Source organism: Podarcis melisellensis (assembly GCF_964234715.1).
Source record: "Podarcis melisellensis genome assembly, chromosome: 9".
NCBI classification, from domain to species: Eukaryota; Metazoa; Chordata; class Lepidosauria; order Squamata; family Lacertidae; genus Podarcis; species Podarcis melisellensis.
The window spans coordinates 56,411,448-56,429,871 of record NC_138541.1 but is presented as its reverse complement, the minus strand read 5'-3'; the positions used below and the strand labels follow the sequence as shown (position 1 = coordinate 56,429,871).

General features: G+C 42.0%; 1 protein-coding gene and 1 long non-coding RNA gene across 14 annotated transcripts in view; one reads left to right on the top strand and one right to left on the bottom strand.

Moving 5' to 3' along the window:
• Nucleotides 1-10,553, bottom strand: part of PCM1 (pericentriolar material 1) — a 45,660-nt gene extending 35,107 nt beyond the window's left edge. For 4 of the 13 annotated variants that reach the window (XM_081924281.1, XM_081924290.1, XM_081924291.1 and 1 more), the window contains exons 1-7: nt 10,204-10,380; nt 5,520-5,631; nt 4,668-4,913; nt 3,213-3,485; nt 2,636-2,806; nt 2,375-2,491; nt 991-1,179 (exon numbers count right to left, since the gene is read on the bottom strand). In XM_081924281.1, the coding sequence (XP_081780407.1) occupies nt 991-1,179; nt 2,375-2,491; nt 2,636-2,806; nt 3,213-3,485; nt 4,668-4,913; nt 5,520-5,615 (1,092 nt within the window). In that variant the 5' untranslated portion in view covers nt 5,616-5,631; nt 10,204-10,380. Of the gene's footprint in view, nt 1-990; nt 1,180-2,374; nt 2,492-2,635; nt 2,807-3,212; nt 3,486-4,667; nt 4,914-5,519; nt 5,632-9,794; nt 9,900-10,203; nt 10,381-10,412 lie in introns of those variants that run through there. The other 9 variants (XM_081924282.1, XM_081924283.1, XM_081924285.1 and 6 more) reach the window with 6 other exon arrangements.
• A 2,831-nt stretch (nt 10,554-13,384) lies between these two features.
• Nucleotides 13,385-14,574, top strand: LOC309377428. Its single transcript, XR_014171561.1, has 3 exons — nt 13,385-13,914; nt 14,279-14,398; nt 14,532-14,574. It is a non-coding gene; the product is annotated as an uncharacterized lncRNA (long non-coding RNA).
• Nucleotides 14,575-18,424: the final 3,850 nt, after the last annotated feature.

Below are 18,424 nucleotides of genomic sequence, written 5' to 3'. Positions count from 1 at the left end.
AATTGGGTATGCCATTTCAAGCTTTCAGCCCTTACAGCAAAATCCTATACTTACAAAGAAGTACCACTCTTTTTATCAGGCCTTATTGCCATAGGCAAATAAGATAGTACTAATATATTTGGATATGATTCTGCCTTTTCTATTTTAAAAAAGGCTTGCATAATAACTTCCATGCAATGACAAATCAGAGTTATCCAACAAGAGCACTGTCATTCTATTTATTTCAATGGGAGATAGTCAAACATACAACGTCCAATGAAATGAAAACTACTCAAATTGGTATGCAGTGCAACACTGATTATGTAAAATCCTGTATTACAATGAAAACTGAGGAGAAAAAGAAAGCCACCAAGAGAAGCAAAGAACAAATCAGAATTCTTATCACACAGCTTAAATATCTTCCAAAAAAAGCAAGCACAAAATGAATTTCCTCATCTTTAATTCCTCATTTAAATGTTTTAAGATAAATAATTGGACTGGGGAAGAGAAATAGAGATAAAAAGGAAATGTTAAAAAAGCAAATCCAAACAACCCCAGTATTAAAGGGTAAGAACTTATGATCATGCCAATGGTCCAGAGTCCACATTCAGTTACCATTTTAGAAATAATCAACCTTTTTTTTGGGGGGGGGGTAATAAAATGTTTACTAAAACAACAACATATATGCCCCATTAACACTATTTTCTTATGAAGTAAGAACAATGTGTGACAGAGACAGGAAGATATCTGAGCTGAGATAAATATTGTTGCTACATTATTATTAAACTTATTTGTTCGAACAGGCCTTTAAAAAAATAAATGCAAATGCAGCAAAGCAGACAGAAGAATAATTTCACAGATAAATAGTGCATAAAGTCAAGTATTTAAAAGAACAAAAGCAATCATTGAATGCACATCAAACTTCTGTTACAGAGTATTTATTATAAAGAAAAACTAGGAATGCAGACTGAGCCCCTATATTGATGTCCAAGGCAATATTTGGTAGTGTACCTTTGAGAGTAATCCAGGTTCTTGGCTATTAATCCTACTAGACCAGATTTCCCTGCCATTCAGAGCAGCTCTGTCATTTTTCACATTTGGACTTGCTGTAACGGCCATGTCTGAAACCTGTCCTTGAGAAGCTGAATTCCCTAGTTTGTCCTCAATGCAGGGCCGAGCTCTCAGACTAAAAGATACCTCCTTTATCAAATAGTTTAGTAAGTTAGACTGTGAACATATATTTCTGCTAAGCATAGTTTAAGTTTATAATACCACTAGTCTACTCCAGTTGTAATTTGTCAACATACCATATTACCCAGGATCCGCTTTTAACCCAAACAAGCATCTGGGGAACCATTTCTTAATCTTTTACAAGATATTTGCATGGTGGTAGTGCTCCTGTTTGGACCCACCTTGGATCAGAGCACAACCCACTAAAGGGTCTCAAAACCACCAACTAAGCCCCAAACCCACTGACTTAAAATATATTAAGCATGGGCATGGTTCAACAGATTTCTTTTTACAAAATGTTAAAGATGTCAAATGTTGCGTTTCAGAGGACCCATGCATCATGAGCAGATCTCTGAATATCCTTGTATATGACTCATTCCACCAAACTTCTTAACTGCTTTTTAAACTCTCAGAAGCTGAAAGAAGCTGTTTGAGGATTTGGCAGAAGGGCTCCCAACTTCTTCCAAAGTGTCATGCGGTAGGTAGGGAAACTCCAATATCAAATGATATGCAAACATGAATAAATTGCATGGTGGCACATGTAATTTCTTTTGACTGTGACAAAAATATTATGACTGCAGGTATACAAGTTGCTATGAGGATAAACTGCCAACTAAGAAGCTATGGCTATTGTCCGAAGCACCTCACCAGGACTGCACTGTAAAAGCTTATACATACTTTGAGGTCATTCTTTTAGTAACAACGAGGTACGAATAAGCAAGGAATGAGATTGCAAACAGGTTTTAACACATCATTCTGAAGAGAATCCTAAATATAGTTTAGGCAATGAGGAATGTGCAGTAACATGGCTTCAACTTCAAACCTGCCTTGTGCTTAATTCCTGGTGGAAAGCCTTTGTCTACAGGCCATACATACTGAATAAAGGGTGAATAGAATCCCAAAACATTAAGTTTTGCGTTGCTATTCATGTTGGGGAAAGGGGGACTACATGGAGGAGATATTGAAGTTGGGGATAGGAAGCTGGCTACAGTGGGAAGCAGGGAGAGAGGAAAACCCAGTTTTCTGTTTCACTGTAGTTAATGCTTCCAGAATTTGTAGCTTATAAAAAGTTTTCCTGGACTAAAATTAGATTCAGAACATAAGTTATCTGGAGAGAGAAATGCATCTTCATCTCTAGCAACTTAATTACTAAAAAGAAGCTTACCGTTGTATCTGAAACTTCAGACTGCACATCTATGTTTAGCGATGTGCTCTCAGCTACAGAACCAGATCCCACAGCTGAATCTATAGTCCGACCATCCTCCTCCTCATTTTCTCTAGCCTGGAATATTTTAGTGGCATAAACAAAAAACTACATAAATGGGGTAAAGGGAACATTAAGGGGAAAATATGCTACGTTTTAGATTCATCCCCCGTACTATTTTCTCACACCATTTGAAAAAGGCATTTAAGCTTTCCAACTTACAAGCATCTTCTGCAAAAATTTTAGGTATGATTTCTCCTGTTCTTTTAGATGATCTATGAGATGTGACAAGCGTTCCACGTTAGCAGATCTCTCATTTTTCTCAACTAGATCATCTCGCATGGAACTGGCTTTTGCAATATAGTCACGAATTTGAATTAGTCTGCTCACAATCTGAAAGTCAAAAAAACAGTGGAGTCGATACAATAATGCTTTAAACTGATAAAATAGATGGCAATCCTGCATTTTAATTTAAAAATGTTTACGGTATTTAAAATGCTACATAAATAAATTGAACCAGTCCAATTGCTTAACATCCATTTTTTACTAGCAAGACTTGCTTAAATGAGTGTCCAGGCCTCTAGATGAAAACCATGTTTCAACTGAATACATTCTTAAAAAAAGAAAAGTGTAATACATCCATGGCGTGCAAGCTCTCTCTCTAGTTTCTCAGCGTACATTTCCCTTATGTTCATAATAAACCTTCAAGAAAAAAATATTATTTTAAGGAGCACTCATTAAATATTTCATTAAAAGATCTTTTTCAATATGAATTGGATAATTTAACCACTAATATCACCTGACTACTGTCCACTGCTGGTTCACCTCTTCCATCTTCTTCAATAGAGACAGGACAATTCTGTAACAAATCCTTACTCAAGGCAGCTGTAAATAAGTCTTTATATTGCGATGATCCCCCAGTTTCTTGTGTCTGAGAACTTGTTGCAGCATCTTTGCCTTTGTTAGTATTAATCTGCAGTGACAGGAAGTTGAATGGCTTTCTGCTTTCATTAAGCTGGCGTTTGTTGTTAGCAGCTGTTGCTCTGCCCTGAGAATCACTTCCAATGCTTCTCTACATAAGAATGAAAGACCACAAAATGACTTACAGCTTTCTTTCAAACACTGCTCCAGTTAAGAAATTCTGTGGGGTTCTTCTGGATAAAAAAAATGAATGACCATTTTTCCTCCCAGAGAAATGAATTGAGTTGCATTGAGTTGAGATTAAAGAATTCATTATTATGGCAAAACAACATTGTAGAGAATAGTCATATATCCTCCAAGTTCTCCCAGCTTAAGTTTTGTCCCCATCCTCCTATTCCTATTTTCTTCATTCCCTTCCTGCTAATATGAAAGGAGTGGGGACAGAGTTGAGTTCAATCACTACCCAGGCCCTATATCTTCTGACTTGTAGCCAATGTAACACCTTGCAATGAGATCCAGAATTGGGAGAATCCTCCCCCCCCCCGTGTTTGTGCATTTGTTTGTGTACATAAAATACTCAAATCCAATATCATCCAATGAGGCGGAATGGTGGGAGACTCAGAACAGATTTATTCATGTAGCCCATGGTTACTAAACACATTATTAGTTATCATAAATTGTAGCGATGGCTGCCAACTTGATTGGTTTTAAAAAGGGGATGGATAAATTCATGAAGGCTAAGGCTACCATACTGATGACTTCACCTCCAGTATCAAAAGCAATATGCTTCTGAATGCCAGTTACAGAAGAACGTAAGTGGGAGACAGTTTTTGCTCCCATGTCCTGATTGTGAGCTTCCTATAGGCATCTGGTTGGTCAGTGTGAGACTAGACCAACAATTTTTATGCTGTTAACTGTAGGTTTCCTCTATCTGCAGTAGAGAACACAACAAGGTACTTGAACAGAGGAGCAGCAGAGGATCCAGTTGGCTCATTTCCTACCTACACATGAAGTCTAAGAGTTATGAAGATAGTGTCTATAGCCATAACTGGAAAATATGGAGAGAGGCAAGCAATGCTGTCACGCTTGCTCAGAAGCTAACAGCTGCCCAAGTGCCTGACAGTGGACTTTGCAGCTGACCTTTTCTCTGCTCTTGTCAGACAGGATTAAAATTTAGCTGCAAAGCGCACAGCAGGGCGCTTGGGCTCATGCTAGCTTCTGCACCTCCTTCCTGCCTCTCTACAGAAGTGAGACAGTGGCTAGACACCTGAGCTTCCTAACTTGGAAACCAGGGAGGCCACCCAGGTCACTTTAGTAAAAACAAAATACATACCTGATCTAAATCACTGAAGTTTATTCTTTGTTTAAGTTTTTCAAGTTCTGCCTGCTCTGGAACAGACATTTGGGTAATGTATCTTGTATGAGGGAAAGTATGAGGTGTCTTTGACTTTTTCCGTCCAATTCCTGGTGTCGATTCTGGTGAGATGTCATTAGTAAGTCTTGTTTCACTTTCACCGGTAACCTTTTTCCTGTTTTTTTCTGAAGATCTGTTGGGCCTCTTTGGTTGACCACCCCAGCCCTTAAAAATCAAACAAAGAAACAAAACCACATACATCATCGTTAAAGAAAAACGATTACTTAAAATTCATGATTCTTCCCAATACCACACAAATTGCCTATTTATTTTTTAAAACTTACAACCATTTTAAAGCAAGTGTTCAGCATGCTGCAATCTGCTAGCATTTTTCAACAACACTGTGAAACTGATTTCAAACATACACTTTAATATTTATATAGTTTTGGTAGAAGCATCATATATCCTTAAAACTGCCTGTGGAACCCACTTGTCAATACAGGCAATCCTCGTTTTGTGCAGGGGTTATGTTCCGAATCCCCGCATGCGTCGGCAAAGCACACACAAGTCCACTCTGCCCCTTCTCTGTTCTGCCCCTTTCTGTGATGTCTTTATAACGTATTGGGCCCACTTCCAGGTCCAGCGCCATCCGCTATAGCGCACCATTCGGATGTGCATAAATCAGTCATCGCCTGTATCTAGAAGAGCTTAATATTCATTTTTTGTTCTTGTTTTTATTTCATATTTTTCTCTTGTGAACCATGATGAGATATACAGGTGAAGGGTGGTATACAAATTAATAATAAGTATTAACAGAAATTAGTCCTATACCGTGTTGTTTAATCGATCATCAAGGCTCTCATTGCTCCAGCCAGGTAAGTCACGATCATCCATTCCTTCTTCAAAAGGGCTGCCTCCTGCTGCCATGTTATGTTATTCACCACTAAAAAAACAGATACCATTATAAGACAAATCCACTTTAAAAGGGCCACATTTCCAATCTGTACTAAATGCTGGACACTGGGTAAGTCAGATATAACAGGAAACAATTGTCTCTTCCTATGTGAGTGTGCACATGTCCTGGGATCACACAGGCTAGTTCATGTCGCCTTCACACGGTTCATTATTTCTGAACCAGCCCTGGTCTCTAATGTTTGGTTCTGCACACCAAACTTGATACAGTATTTGTTTATTTCCATACTAAGCTTATTTCACATACAAGAATGAGTTGATTCAGTGGATGCAGCATTTTTAACAAATGCAGATTTATACAGAAATAAATTCCAATCCACCATCTTTAATGGCACTTACTCCCAAAGTAAGTGAATATAGGGTCATTCCACGTCAGTTCAACGCAGTCATGCCACCCACCGCCTTGGATTTTGATGAAACTTGGTGTACAACCTACCCTTATGGTTGAAAGGAACCCCCTTAAATTTTTCCCCTCTATCTCAAACTGTTTAAATTTTATAGCACTTCAAAGTTTTGTGAAATCTGTGTTTCTGTTCCTCTTGAGATCCTCGACCTTGTGTGAATTATATATTTTTTCTCCATAACCAATGATCAGATCTCTTTGAAATTTTACACAGAGTTCAGTAACATGATGAGGATTTCAGGAAAAAACACACCAGCACTAAAATGATTTTATAAATGCCTAAAAAATGTATAAATGTAGATTTTTGGTGGGAAAATGAGGTTTAGAAAACCTACATTTTCAGTGTGAGGGCACTACGGAATCCAATGTCTTTGATGGTGAAAATTATTGCAAAGATGTTTTTTACTTGCTTTTCCAGCTAGCCCATTCTTGTTCACCTTCCAAGTGGCTATTTTCAGATGAATCCTCTTATAAAAGCTTTGTTGCCCTGACATCCTCTTAATTTCCAGAAAGACTAAGAGATTGCACATAGGCTGGCACTAATATCCTGTACAAGTCTGTGATTCCTCACTAAACAGTCAAGCAAAAGCTATGCTAAGTGGAAATTAATAAAGGGCCATATAACAAGTTTACAGTACTTTCAATCGGTACCAAACTCACAGAATGCACTCTGAATTTCCATCTTCCAGTTTGTTTTGACAGAGGAAAACTGACTAAATCCCAGAGCCCTGATCCTAAAACACTTGCAGAACAATCCTAAACATGTTTACTCAAAAGTAACTCCTACTGGGTTCAATGGGACTTACTCCCATGTAAGCATACATAAGAATGCAGCCTTAAAACCCTATTAAAATTAAAGCTTAATGCACGTAACAGTGCAATGCCAGGATCCAGCAGGGAAAGCTGGAAAGTTTAAGGTGCTGTAGAGCATACTATTGGGTACAAAAAACCCCATGTCCAAAGTGTTCGTTCAACAACAGATATCACGAAGCCAAAACAAGTATGGTGAATTTTCCTATAAGATCCATCCATATTTGAAATGTAACACAGATACAGCACAATTCAATACCCCAGTCATCAAATATGGACATTGCAGTCATCAAATATGGACAGCAATGTAAGATCAAATTATGCAAAGTAAGAGTCCTATAAGCAGTTGGCAACATCTAAGGTCAGCCTCAAGAACTCTTTTGTCCACCAATGTCACACACACAAAGGTGCATAACCAAAATGTCAGCAGAGAAAAGCTATCCTGATAACCTTTGGCTGAAATCCTATGCATACTTTCAAGAGATTTGGGGTTGGACAGGAGAGGATTAATGGATCCAGGAGACTGCCTTAACAGTCGGAGGTGGAGATAGGTACTCAGGGAGCGTCCCAGGAGGGTGCTGCCCACGGCGAGCATCCCAGGGCGGTGGCACAGTAATGTCACCCCCCTCAGGGATGACACCTGGGGTGGGCCGCACCCAACGCACCCCCATTTCTCCCCCATTGTTAACAGTCCTCGCAATGTTGCCAAGTATTTCCTTTGCTAGAGAACTAACAGGTAAATGGCCCACAACAGACTGTTCTGGAAGCTTGAAAGCCATCTCTATCAAGTCCGTAGCCTGGGCGATGGGGCAAGATGTCTGTAAAGGAGAATGATAGGTTGCCATTTGAGTCAGGCTGAGAAGAAAAGAGAGCTGAGCTCTGAACTCTGTAAACTAACAGCCTCTGGGGTGCCTGCTGTCTCCTAGAGATCTAATGTGAGAGAAGTGGACTTCAGGTTGAGTGCTCCTGATGTATCTTTGTTCAACCTGCATTTTTGTAAATAGATGCAAATATTGCAAAATACAGTGATCTCCTTCCAAACGAGGCTAAATACAGGAAAGCACTGCACCCCTCAAACTTACTAGGAAATGAACACAACTGAACTCAAGGATCAGGCTGTCAATGACCCCAAATTCTTGCTCCCTTTTGAATCCGTCTGCCCCCTTACATTAGAAATTATCTTCCACATATGATATGTCCTATGGTTATCACAGGAATGAAAAGACAGTGAGGCACTGTTGTTCTTGCCTGATCAATAACACAAGTATCATTTGCAACTGGCCAAAAAACACTGTTCTATACTCTAAAGCAACTAATAGTCTTTCCCAGTTGGCCTGACTTGCTAGATATTTTGCATTCACTTTATATCAGCCCAATTTACAGCCACCCTCATCTCTCAAAAGAAAAACAATTCAAAGACGCACATGCATTTAAAACTGTTTTCATTAATTTTGAAACAAGGAAGAACTTCTTAGATCTCGCTATTTTTTTAAATTTTACTGTTACAGTATTTTCCATAATTGTAGAGCAGATTCAAGCAACAAGATCTGTTGTATGTTACTGTGATGACATACAGAGGGTATTATTATTATTATTTAAATGTGTATACCGCCCTTCATCCTAAGATGGCAAGGTGGTTGCCTAGCAAACTCTGTAAACAACCTCAGGACAAAGAAGGCAGCCAAGTTGCAATCTTGTAACTGGCTTGTTCTATGTATAATGTAGGAAAGGTAACAAAAGGTATGCAGCTTTAAACTTGAAGTACTGGTTTGCACTTCTGATAGAAAAGTCTACACAGACCAGGCACTGCTGCATAACTTGTACTCATGTGAACCAACCTGTGATCTTTGGATGAAGGGTAGCATACAATTTAATAAATAATAATTGAATTGCAGAGTTGTAAGGGACCCTGAGGATCATCAAGTCCAACCCCCTGCAATGCAGGAATATGCACCTGTCCCATACAGGGATTGAACCTGCAGCGTTGGCATTATTAGCACCATGCTCTAACCAAATAAACTCTCCAGGCTATAGTAATAAATAATTAAATGTTGGCTACCATTGGGAAGCACTGAAGCTGGACTACAGCCACCCAAACAAGCCTCTTGCTATAAGAAGCTTGCAGTTAAGCATATATAATGGCATATTGCTTCCTAAATTTCAGTTCTGGCAGTTTTAGCAGAACCACCAATGAAAGCAGCAGCACAGGGGAGAGCTTTAAGATGCCATGGTTAACAGGAAGCACCTACCCTAACCAGTTTCAGAAACTCAGATATGAAAATTGGGAGCTAAATGGTATCTTAAACCTAGGTTATGGTAGCAACAACGAAATGTCTAGGCACTTTTTTTTTTAATAACAAGAATACAAAGCTGAAAATGAATGAAGTGCAGCTAAAATATTATGTTCATTTCCCACATGGTCTGGCCCTCCCCAGTAATATTCTTAAGAGGGTGTATTCTCCAGTCTTCAGAGAGTGGCTGGAAGTGGGGAGGCAGAAAAAGGTCTTCTTTTCCTTCCACTCTGCTGTTTTAATCTGAAATCTTAGGCCCAGAGCTCAGACTGTGAATGACATCCTCGGTCGCAAAACTCTGCCTGGAACAATGGGAGTTTCGAACGCAGACCCCGACATAATTCTTCAGCCAGGTCAACCGCAGCTCACAACCCTCGGAGTTAATCATAAGGCCCAGCCCCTTTCCCCTATTATTACCGAGACTGGGAAACAACCTGGGATGGATCCCCCCCCCCAATTACAGCGGCGGACCCAAACCCAGTTCCCTAAAAGGCAGCAATCATAAGGAAACGATCTTAGCCGATCCATTACCCGCGGCGGCGCTGTGCAGGCCCGGTCAGGCAGGGAACCGAGCCCCAAGCTCTTCTTCCAACCACGGCCGCCCCAGCGCGACTGCCGATTCCTCCTTACCTGTCGCTTCTCGGGGGCGGGGTCAGAAAGACGGTTGGAGGGGCGGAGCCAGGGGCTCAGAAATCCCCGCTCCTGCCTCGAGATCGGCGGCAAAGTGAGGATGGAGGAGGAGGAGCAAAGCAGGGGGGCGGGTCCCGAACGACCCAAGCGGCCAGGCTTCGGGCCAATTTGGAAAAAGAACACTCCGTCTCCTTGGAGACAAGGCACCCCCTCCCAACGAGGCGCAGGGGGCGGAGCCTACCAAGGGCGCCGCGCGGGGCTCTGGAGGTGGAGCGGATGGACACGCCCCCCTCCGCACCAGCGCGCGCGGTTCCTGAGGCGCGCGCTCCCTCAGGCTGGCCCACAGAGGCACCCCTCCCCATCATAACACGCGCGCGCTCTTTTTGTTTTGCCTCCCGTTATCTCCCACCTCAGGGGGCTGCTCGTTTTGAGGGGGTAAAGGGCGCTGCCGAACCTCGCCGCCTTCCGTCCTTCTCGGCCGGCAGCTCCCGCCGGCGTCCTCGTTCCATAAACGGAGCGGGAGGGTGCTTACATGACGGGGTCCCCCCTCACATCCCCGTTCCAACGGCCGTCCCCGCCGCCATCTTGGTGAAAGAAAGGCGGCGGACGGATACGTACCGTTATTTAGTCGCCCCTCCGCCGGGGAAAAAAGAGATGCTCTTCCGCCGTCGGCTCGCCTTCTCTTATCTCTTCCCCGCCCCCTCCTCCTCCTCGTCCCCTTCCCCCGGGTCACGTGACGCGGTCCTCTTGAGGCTACGCTTCTTCCTCGACGGGCGTTAAGGAGGCGGAGGCGGCGGAGGGGCCGCCTCGAGCGAGACTCGCGCGCTCGAACTACGTTTCCCAGAGCGCAGCGCGCGGGCGGCCCCCTCGCGAACCGCCCGCCGGCCTCCCCTCGAGTGAGTCTGGGGAGCGTAGTTCGAGCCTGTGTGGCAGGGCGCGTTGCATTGTGGGATATCGGGCTTTCGTGAGGAGAATCGCTCGACTTTCTGAGGAGCCTTTTCAAAGCGCACGGATGCTAAGTCTCCTTGCTAAGTATCGGGCTGCCGATTGCGGTGATTCTGCAATAGGTTTCCGCATTGGCTGATAAAATTGCTGCGTTTCTCTTGTGTTTCTCCTTTCTGAAACCGCGGATTCAATAGACAGGCGCAGAATCACCGGTTACTAGCAATACCGTATACATCTTCTAACGGAGATGCTACCTTTGGGCATGGTTGAATTGTTTCCACTCTTTTCTCCTGGTCCATCAGGGCTGAGCTCGCTGACTGACAGGAAGGGAAGAAAGGTGGAACTTTTATTTTATTTATTGAATTTATATACTGTCCTACACCCGGAGGCCACAAATGCAATTTACACACACAATGTGTATTCAAAAAGGCAGAATAGCACCATATATGTAATCTATTTTTTAAAAAAGGTAAAGGACCTCTGTACAGTTAAGTCCAGTCAAAGGTGGCTATGAGGTGCGACGCTCAATTCGTTTTCTTAACTTTCTTTAAGGGCTTAGAGGCTTAGAGGCTGACTTTTAAAAAACAAAAACATGGCACACAACCTCAGTCTCTGAGCAGTGCAAGATTGCTCAGTTGCCTACCCAGGGTTCAGTTTCTTGGAATGAGGGACAGCTGAGACAGTGGGGTCTTTATTGTACCCCTTTAGGTGCCAGGCAAAAAACGTTCATTTTTAACCAGGCCTTTGGTTGATTCAGTTGACATCGTATGCCCTTTTAAGATGGGGTGTGTGTTATTGGGTTGTTTGTTTTTATTTTCATTATGTATTTTGTGGTTTTATATTTCAATTTTGTTCTGTGAACCGCCCTGAAACCTCCAGGTATAGGGCGGTATATAAATTCAATTAATAAGTGGTTTATTTACCTATTATTATTATTATTATTAGTAGTAGTATCATCCATAGATGCCACCTGAGGCTACGGTGGAGGGTTTCATGTGCTTTCTGGCACAAAACCATTTCATTTGTTAGATTAATGACCTTCAGTAGCATCTATCTCACCAAGGGAACTGCCCTGCCTGGCTTGTGGGAATCCTTCACTGGATTTTAACCCAGGCTAAGGCCCACAAGGGGATGCGGGTAGCGCTGTGGGTTTGGCGCTGTGGACTTGCCGATCAGAAGGTCGGTGGTTCGAATCCCCACTACAGGGTGAGCTCCCGTTGCTCAGTCCCTGCTCCTGCCAACCTAGCAGTTCGAAAGCATGTCAAAGTGCAAGTAGATAAATAGGTACCGCTCCAGCGGGAAGGTAAACAGCGTTTCCGTGCGCTGCTCTGGTTCGCCAGAAGCGGCTTAGTCATGCTGGCCACATGACCTGGAAGCTGTATGCCGGCTCCCTCGGCCAATAAAGCGAGATGAGCGCCGCAACCCCAGAGTCGGCCACGACTGGACCTAATGGTCAGGGGTCCCTTTACCTTTACCCTTTAAGGCCCACAGGGATGCAAGTGGCGCTTTGATCTAAACCACTGAGCCTCTTGGGCTTGCTGATCAGAACCTAGCAGTTTGAAAGCACGTCAAAAAGTGCAAGTAGATAAATAGGTACTGCTCCATTGGGAAGGTAACATTTTAACACCTATTCTTTATCAAGCCATGATTAATCTTGAGCAGATTAAATGTGATTCTGTATTGTGCCAGTAAAAAAAATCCATCTGTCCAGCAGGTGGCAGAATAACGTAAGGAAACTACATGTTTATTTATTAAAATATTACTGAGAGTTTATAGATTGTACAAAGTTATTATGTTCTTGTAAGTTTCATTTCTGATATGTTCTGTATCTTAAGACTACACATTAAATAGATTTTTGGCACCCAAAAGACAGACTGAGAACTTGGGTCCCAATCCCATGCATGGCAGTGACACTGCAGCACTTCAGAAAGCAAAGCTATTCCGTTCTTGAGGTTCCTGTAAATAAAATTTAAAAACCACAAAGGATTTTCCTAATAACCTTTCTGAAAGCCTCATCTTTTCTCAGCTTTACCCTTGGACTGAACATTTTTAAAATCTGCCATTGTCTGTAGGGAGATAAAGGAGGAGAAAGGGGACAAGTTAAATTTAAAATTGGTTCTTGAGCTCTTAAGTGTCTTTATCTACATGCTGGCTTGAAATATTTCTAGGGAATTTCACCTTTCAGACTAATTGGTTTCTGTGAACCTTACTGTAAAATGTTTGTTCCTAAATAAGGTGGGGAAGGGGAAGAGGGAAGACATAAACCCTTTCATCAGCCTGAATACATCCTGTTCCAGAATGGACTTTATCCAAAGAATGCAGGCAGGAGTATGTGAGGTTTCAAACAACCGTTGATCAGACAAAGTAAGGACAAGTTCTGTAAAACGTTTAAATCTTTTGCACACTTACATTACCAGAAAGTTACCTAATGAAGAATAAAAAAAATTCCTTCCAGTAGCACCTTAAAGACCAACTAAGTTAGTTCTTGGTATGAGCTTTCGTGTGCATGCACACTTCTTCAGATAAGTGTGCATGCACACGAAAGTTCATACCAAGAACTAACTTAGTTGGTCTTTAAGGTGCTACTGGAAGGAATTTTTTTTGTTTAGACCATGGCAGAGCAACATGGCTACTTATCTCTAATGAAGAATGTTTCTTTACTTATTTTGTATTAATACTCTTCAAGCAACATATCTGTTTCTGACAATACCCGGTTCAATTAGACATGCTCCATTCCTTAGGCACTGTTGCAGGAAGTAAGATGAATAAGTGCCAACTTCTGAGAGCACATTGCAAAAACAAGTTTGAGGGCATAATGTGCATTAATAATTGAAAAATTAAAAGAGCATCTGATAACAATCATTCCTCTGCAGTTTGAAATGCCCCTGATACTGAACTGCTTTCTCAACACCTTATGGCTTTAATTTAATGCATGTGTCAGCAGTCAGGAATCTAGAGTACCAAGCAATGTCAGAGGCTTCAAAGACAGAATGATTTTCTGTCCATATGAGCTCTTATCTTTAACACAAAGTGCTCTGCCTAAAATGTTAAAAGTATGGATAATGTTCACGTCTGATCTAAAAACGTGATCTCTTTTTGCAGTTGCATTCTGAGGGAGACTTCATGCCACAAATAAAGCTGTACAAAAAGTCACGAAGCTTCAACAGAGAATGAAGTACAGTAATAGTACAGTAATACACCTTGGAGGGTCATGTCCACTTTTACTCTGTATCTTTGACTGCAACAACAATCTCTCTTTGTTTTGCCTTTATCATCCCCACAGAACTGTAGATCCCCCTTCCAGACCACCTTGGGCAGGGACTCTTCCCCTCCTTTGGCAGGAAAAGGGGAGGCGAGAGGGAGGGGCTAATGTTTAGTTTGATTCCTTTTGCAATAAAAAAATTAAAAAAGAAGAAAATATGTTCATCAGTAGTCAAATACTCTACCTGAACCTTAGTCTGATATTTTGAAAAAACACAGGAAGCAGGTGGATAAGACGCATCATCCCATTCTGACCTTTCTGTATTTTTACATAACAGCTCAAGGTGATTTGACGTCAGCATTCTGAGAAACGGCAAAGCTTCCAGGTGGTGCTTAACGCATAGAAGTCAAAAATGAGCATAGTGCTAGTCTGTGGGACATTTGCAGCTAAATGACAGGTGTGTAACATTATTTTTTAAACACCAATATTCTTACCAGATCTGAAATTCAGCCAAATACAACACAAAAGCACAAATGGTACAGCTTTAAAAACGAATGACATAAGAAATAATTTCTTTTCCCTCTCTCTAGAAACAAACACCTAAAAATTTGAAATAGGTGCAGCTCTTAGGCATGTTGCTATGTGGTTAGGAAGAAAAAGCAATGTACATGTCGAACGTTTATAATGGAGGAAGAACTATTACTTAGGAAATGGTTCTTAGACATTTAGACATATCGTCAGACTTTACGTCTTCTGTGGTGACAGCATTTTTCAGAGATTAACAAGACAATGCTATACATGATTACTTAGAAGTAAATTGCAACTGTGTTCAGTGGAGATCTCCCTGATGCTTCCTTAAGGAAGCTGCATTGAACTGAAAGACCATTAGTCCATCTTAGTGTATTGCCCAGACTGGCTGGCAGCGGCTCTTCACAGCTTCAGATGTGAGCATTCCCAGCCTTGATTCAATAGATATTGTGTGCCGCATTACCTCCCACTGTTGCAGTCCCTAGCACAATTTTGGATTCTTTGGGAACATGCAAACATGCATTTATATCTTCATATCCACCCGAGTGCTCATGTAGCCTTTTCAAAAGGCATTGTACAGCTGCCCATTACCTTTTGCCAATACCAAGACTTTTTCCATCCACTAGTCTGTTGTGGTTATGATACATAGGTGCCATTTTCCTGCACATAGTGACCTCACTGCTGTTATCATACACAAGATGAATACATTATCTCCCCATCTCACTGAACCTCCTGTGAGATTCAGAAGGAAAAAGCAGGGTCCAGTGGGATCTCATGTTGTACAACTTTACTTGGTGTCAAATGAAGGAGAATGTTTGTAACTTTTTGTTTAGCAATAAACATTTTATTCTCCCCTTACTTTTTTCATTGCATGGTTGATCTTATTAGTATTGTATTTGTAATGTGGCAAGCTAGCAACGGTTAGGACAACTGCAACTCCTCTGAACATTCCTCCCCACTGACTCATTACAGTTTGGACGGTTCAGAAATTAACAGCAAAAAAACAACAACTATCTCATTCTGGAGAAGACTGTGATATTCTTTGCATCAACTCCGAAGGGTTTCTCTCTCTCTCTCTCCCCCGCATTTAAAGGTAAATGACAAGACTGTTTCGAGGGTGGAGGTGATTTCTCTATCACCAGATATATATGCTGTACTTCCATTAATTACATTGGTGTGCTCTAATGGGATTAATTGTTTAGTGAGTTGCTGGAAAAGAAAGTAAACCAGCAATCCTCAATACCCTTACTGGAGAGTAAGTCTCATTGAGTGCAGTGCAACTTACTTTCAAGTAAGTATGCAAAGGCTTGCATGGCATGAGTTACGGTAATCCGAGCTAATATGTTTCAGTGGGTAGTGGGTGTTTCTAGACAACAAGAACAAAAGCAATTTTTTGCAGACGCTTTATAAGAACTAGCCTGATAAAATTGACAAGAGTTGTGGCAATGTCATTTAATTTTATCTGGAAGGTCATTGGATTCAGGACTCCCAATCCCCACAGATTTGACTCAACGAATTGCATGAAGCTGACAAAATCTGTGTCGAATTTCACCTCATTTTTGCCATGAACCATAGCAGGAACGACTGTACTATAATTGCTCTTCTAGTAAATCCATAGCAAAGGGAGATTGCAAGGGCTGCGGGGGAGAGATAGAACAGAAAGAAGCAGAGTTACATACCATCAGCAAGCATCTTCTTTGGCAATCACTCATAGCCAAGGAGGATTGTCTTCCATGAACACAGTCTTAACAGTGAGTCCGTAAGTGACTGTGGAGGCCAAATCTGGATCCACACGTCCTTCCACACTGGGAACATAGGTTTCCAGGCGGGAGTTGATCACGGTGGGGGTTTACCAAGCGTGCCTTCCTCTTAGCACGTTTCTCCCTTTCATCCTGAGTTCGAGTGTCTTCAAAGCCCATGACACCTTTGGTAGAGGCTGTTCTCCAATTGGAGTGCTTGCAGGCCAGTGTTTCCCAGTTCTCTGTGTCCATACTACACTTTTTTAGATTTGCCTTGAGAGAGTCTTTAAACCTTTTATTGACCACATGCATTAGACTTTCCATTTTTAAGTTGCTAATAGAGTAGTTGCTTTGGAAGACGATCATCAAGCATCCAAACAACATAACCAGTCCAACGAAGTTCATGTTGAAGAATCATTGCTTTGACACTGGGGATCTTTGCTTTTTCCAGTACACTGGCATTAGTTCGCCTGTCTTCTCAAAAGATGTGTAAAAATTTACGGAGGCACCATTGATGGAATCTTTTGAGGAGTTGGAGATGGCGTTTATAAGTGGTCCATGTTTCACCAGCGTACAGTAAAGTTGGTACTGTAGTGCAATAGTTTTGTAAACAAGCATTTTGTTTTCCCAAAATCATCAAGCATATCAGCAAGCATATCACAGGCTCTGCCCGCTACATGTCAATATAGCACAGCACTTAACCATCTTGTGACATCATCATATGTGTTTCCTTGCCACTGCTAACACTAGCTAATTATGTGGAGCGAAGGCAGGGAAAGGCATGATGTGATGATGTCACAACAACACAGATCATTGTTACCTGTTGCACTCAGTCATGGGGAACTCAGACATGGCAGTGTGGTTTTCTGCGCCATCCTTTTGCTGCTATGAATGTGTTTTTTGTGGCTAGAGCTCAAACCTGATCATTAGTCTTCTGTAATTAGTCAATATTTACAAATCCATACAATTTCTATGGGAAATCAGTGGGAACAGAACTCCCAGTTTATCTTACCTTATTTTGTATCTTGGACCCTTTAAGTTGTAGATCTTCAAGTGGTGGGTTGGGAGCCATGGCTGGGTGGCAGCGTGACTTACGGTGGATTGCATCAGCAGCATTTCCACCATTTAGGTGCCAGGCAGAAAAAATATATTCACCCAGGCCCTTGAGCCTCACTTTGCTGCTTATCTTTGGATAGGGTGGGGTGGATTTGCTCTTTTATGCATATTCATTGGTGAGCATTTAGGTGGTTTCTATGTTTTTAAGGGGACGCGCGGGTAGCGCTGTGGGTTAAACCACAGAGCCTAGGACTTGCCGATCAGAAGGTTGGCAGTTCGAATCCCCGTGACGGGGTAAGCCCCCGTTGTTCGGTCCCAGCTCCTGCCAACCTAGCAGTTCGAAGGCATGTCAAAGTGCAAGTAGATAAATAGGTACTGCTCCAGCAGGAAGGTAAACGGTGTTTCCGCCTGCTGCTCTGGTTCGCCAGAAGCGGCTTAGTCATGCTGGCCACATGACCCGGAAGCTGTCTGCGGACAAATGCCGGCTCCCTCGGCCAATAAAGCGAGATGAGCGCTGCAACCCCAGAGTCGGTCACGGCTGGACCTAATGGTCAGGGCTCCCTTTACCTTTTATGTTTGTTTTTAATAGGAGTGCCAGTTTAGCCCTGTGACTGTGGGTGCCCGGGGCCGTGGGTGCCATGCAAAATTTGTGGTTGCCTGGCCCCTTCATGGGGAATTTTGTGGGTGCTCTGGCACCCAGGACCCCAGTGAGTTGGCACCTATGGTTTTTAATGTTTGCTTCTGCAAGTCACTTCGAGTTCACCTTTCTGAAAAAAATGGGTAATAAATATAAACTTTTTTTGTATTAAGTAAGAACTAAGCCACATTGCATATTTGGGCTAAGATGAGTTGCAGGTCTGTAAAGATGAGAAGACTACAATTCTGTAAGCATTTATTTGGGATGAAGTTCCACTGAACTGAGTGAAAATGTACTGGATTGTGTTGCATATCTTGCGTATGATTTCAGTTTACAAAGCCAACAATTAAGGGGAGTAACCCTTATTAAAACCCGTGCAACCCATTTCAGCCGTGTTTAAAATTACAATGTATTAGCTCTCTTGTACTGAAGAATCTTTTGTCTGTTGCTTCAGTTTTCACGTATGCCTAATTACAGTATTTCATTCTATTTACTTGTTTTGTTTCCCCTATTAAAATATATC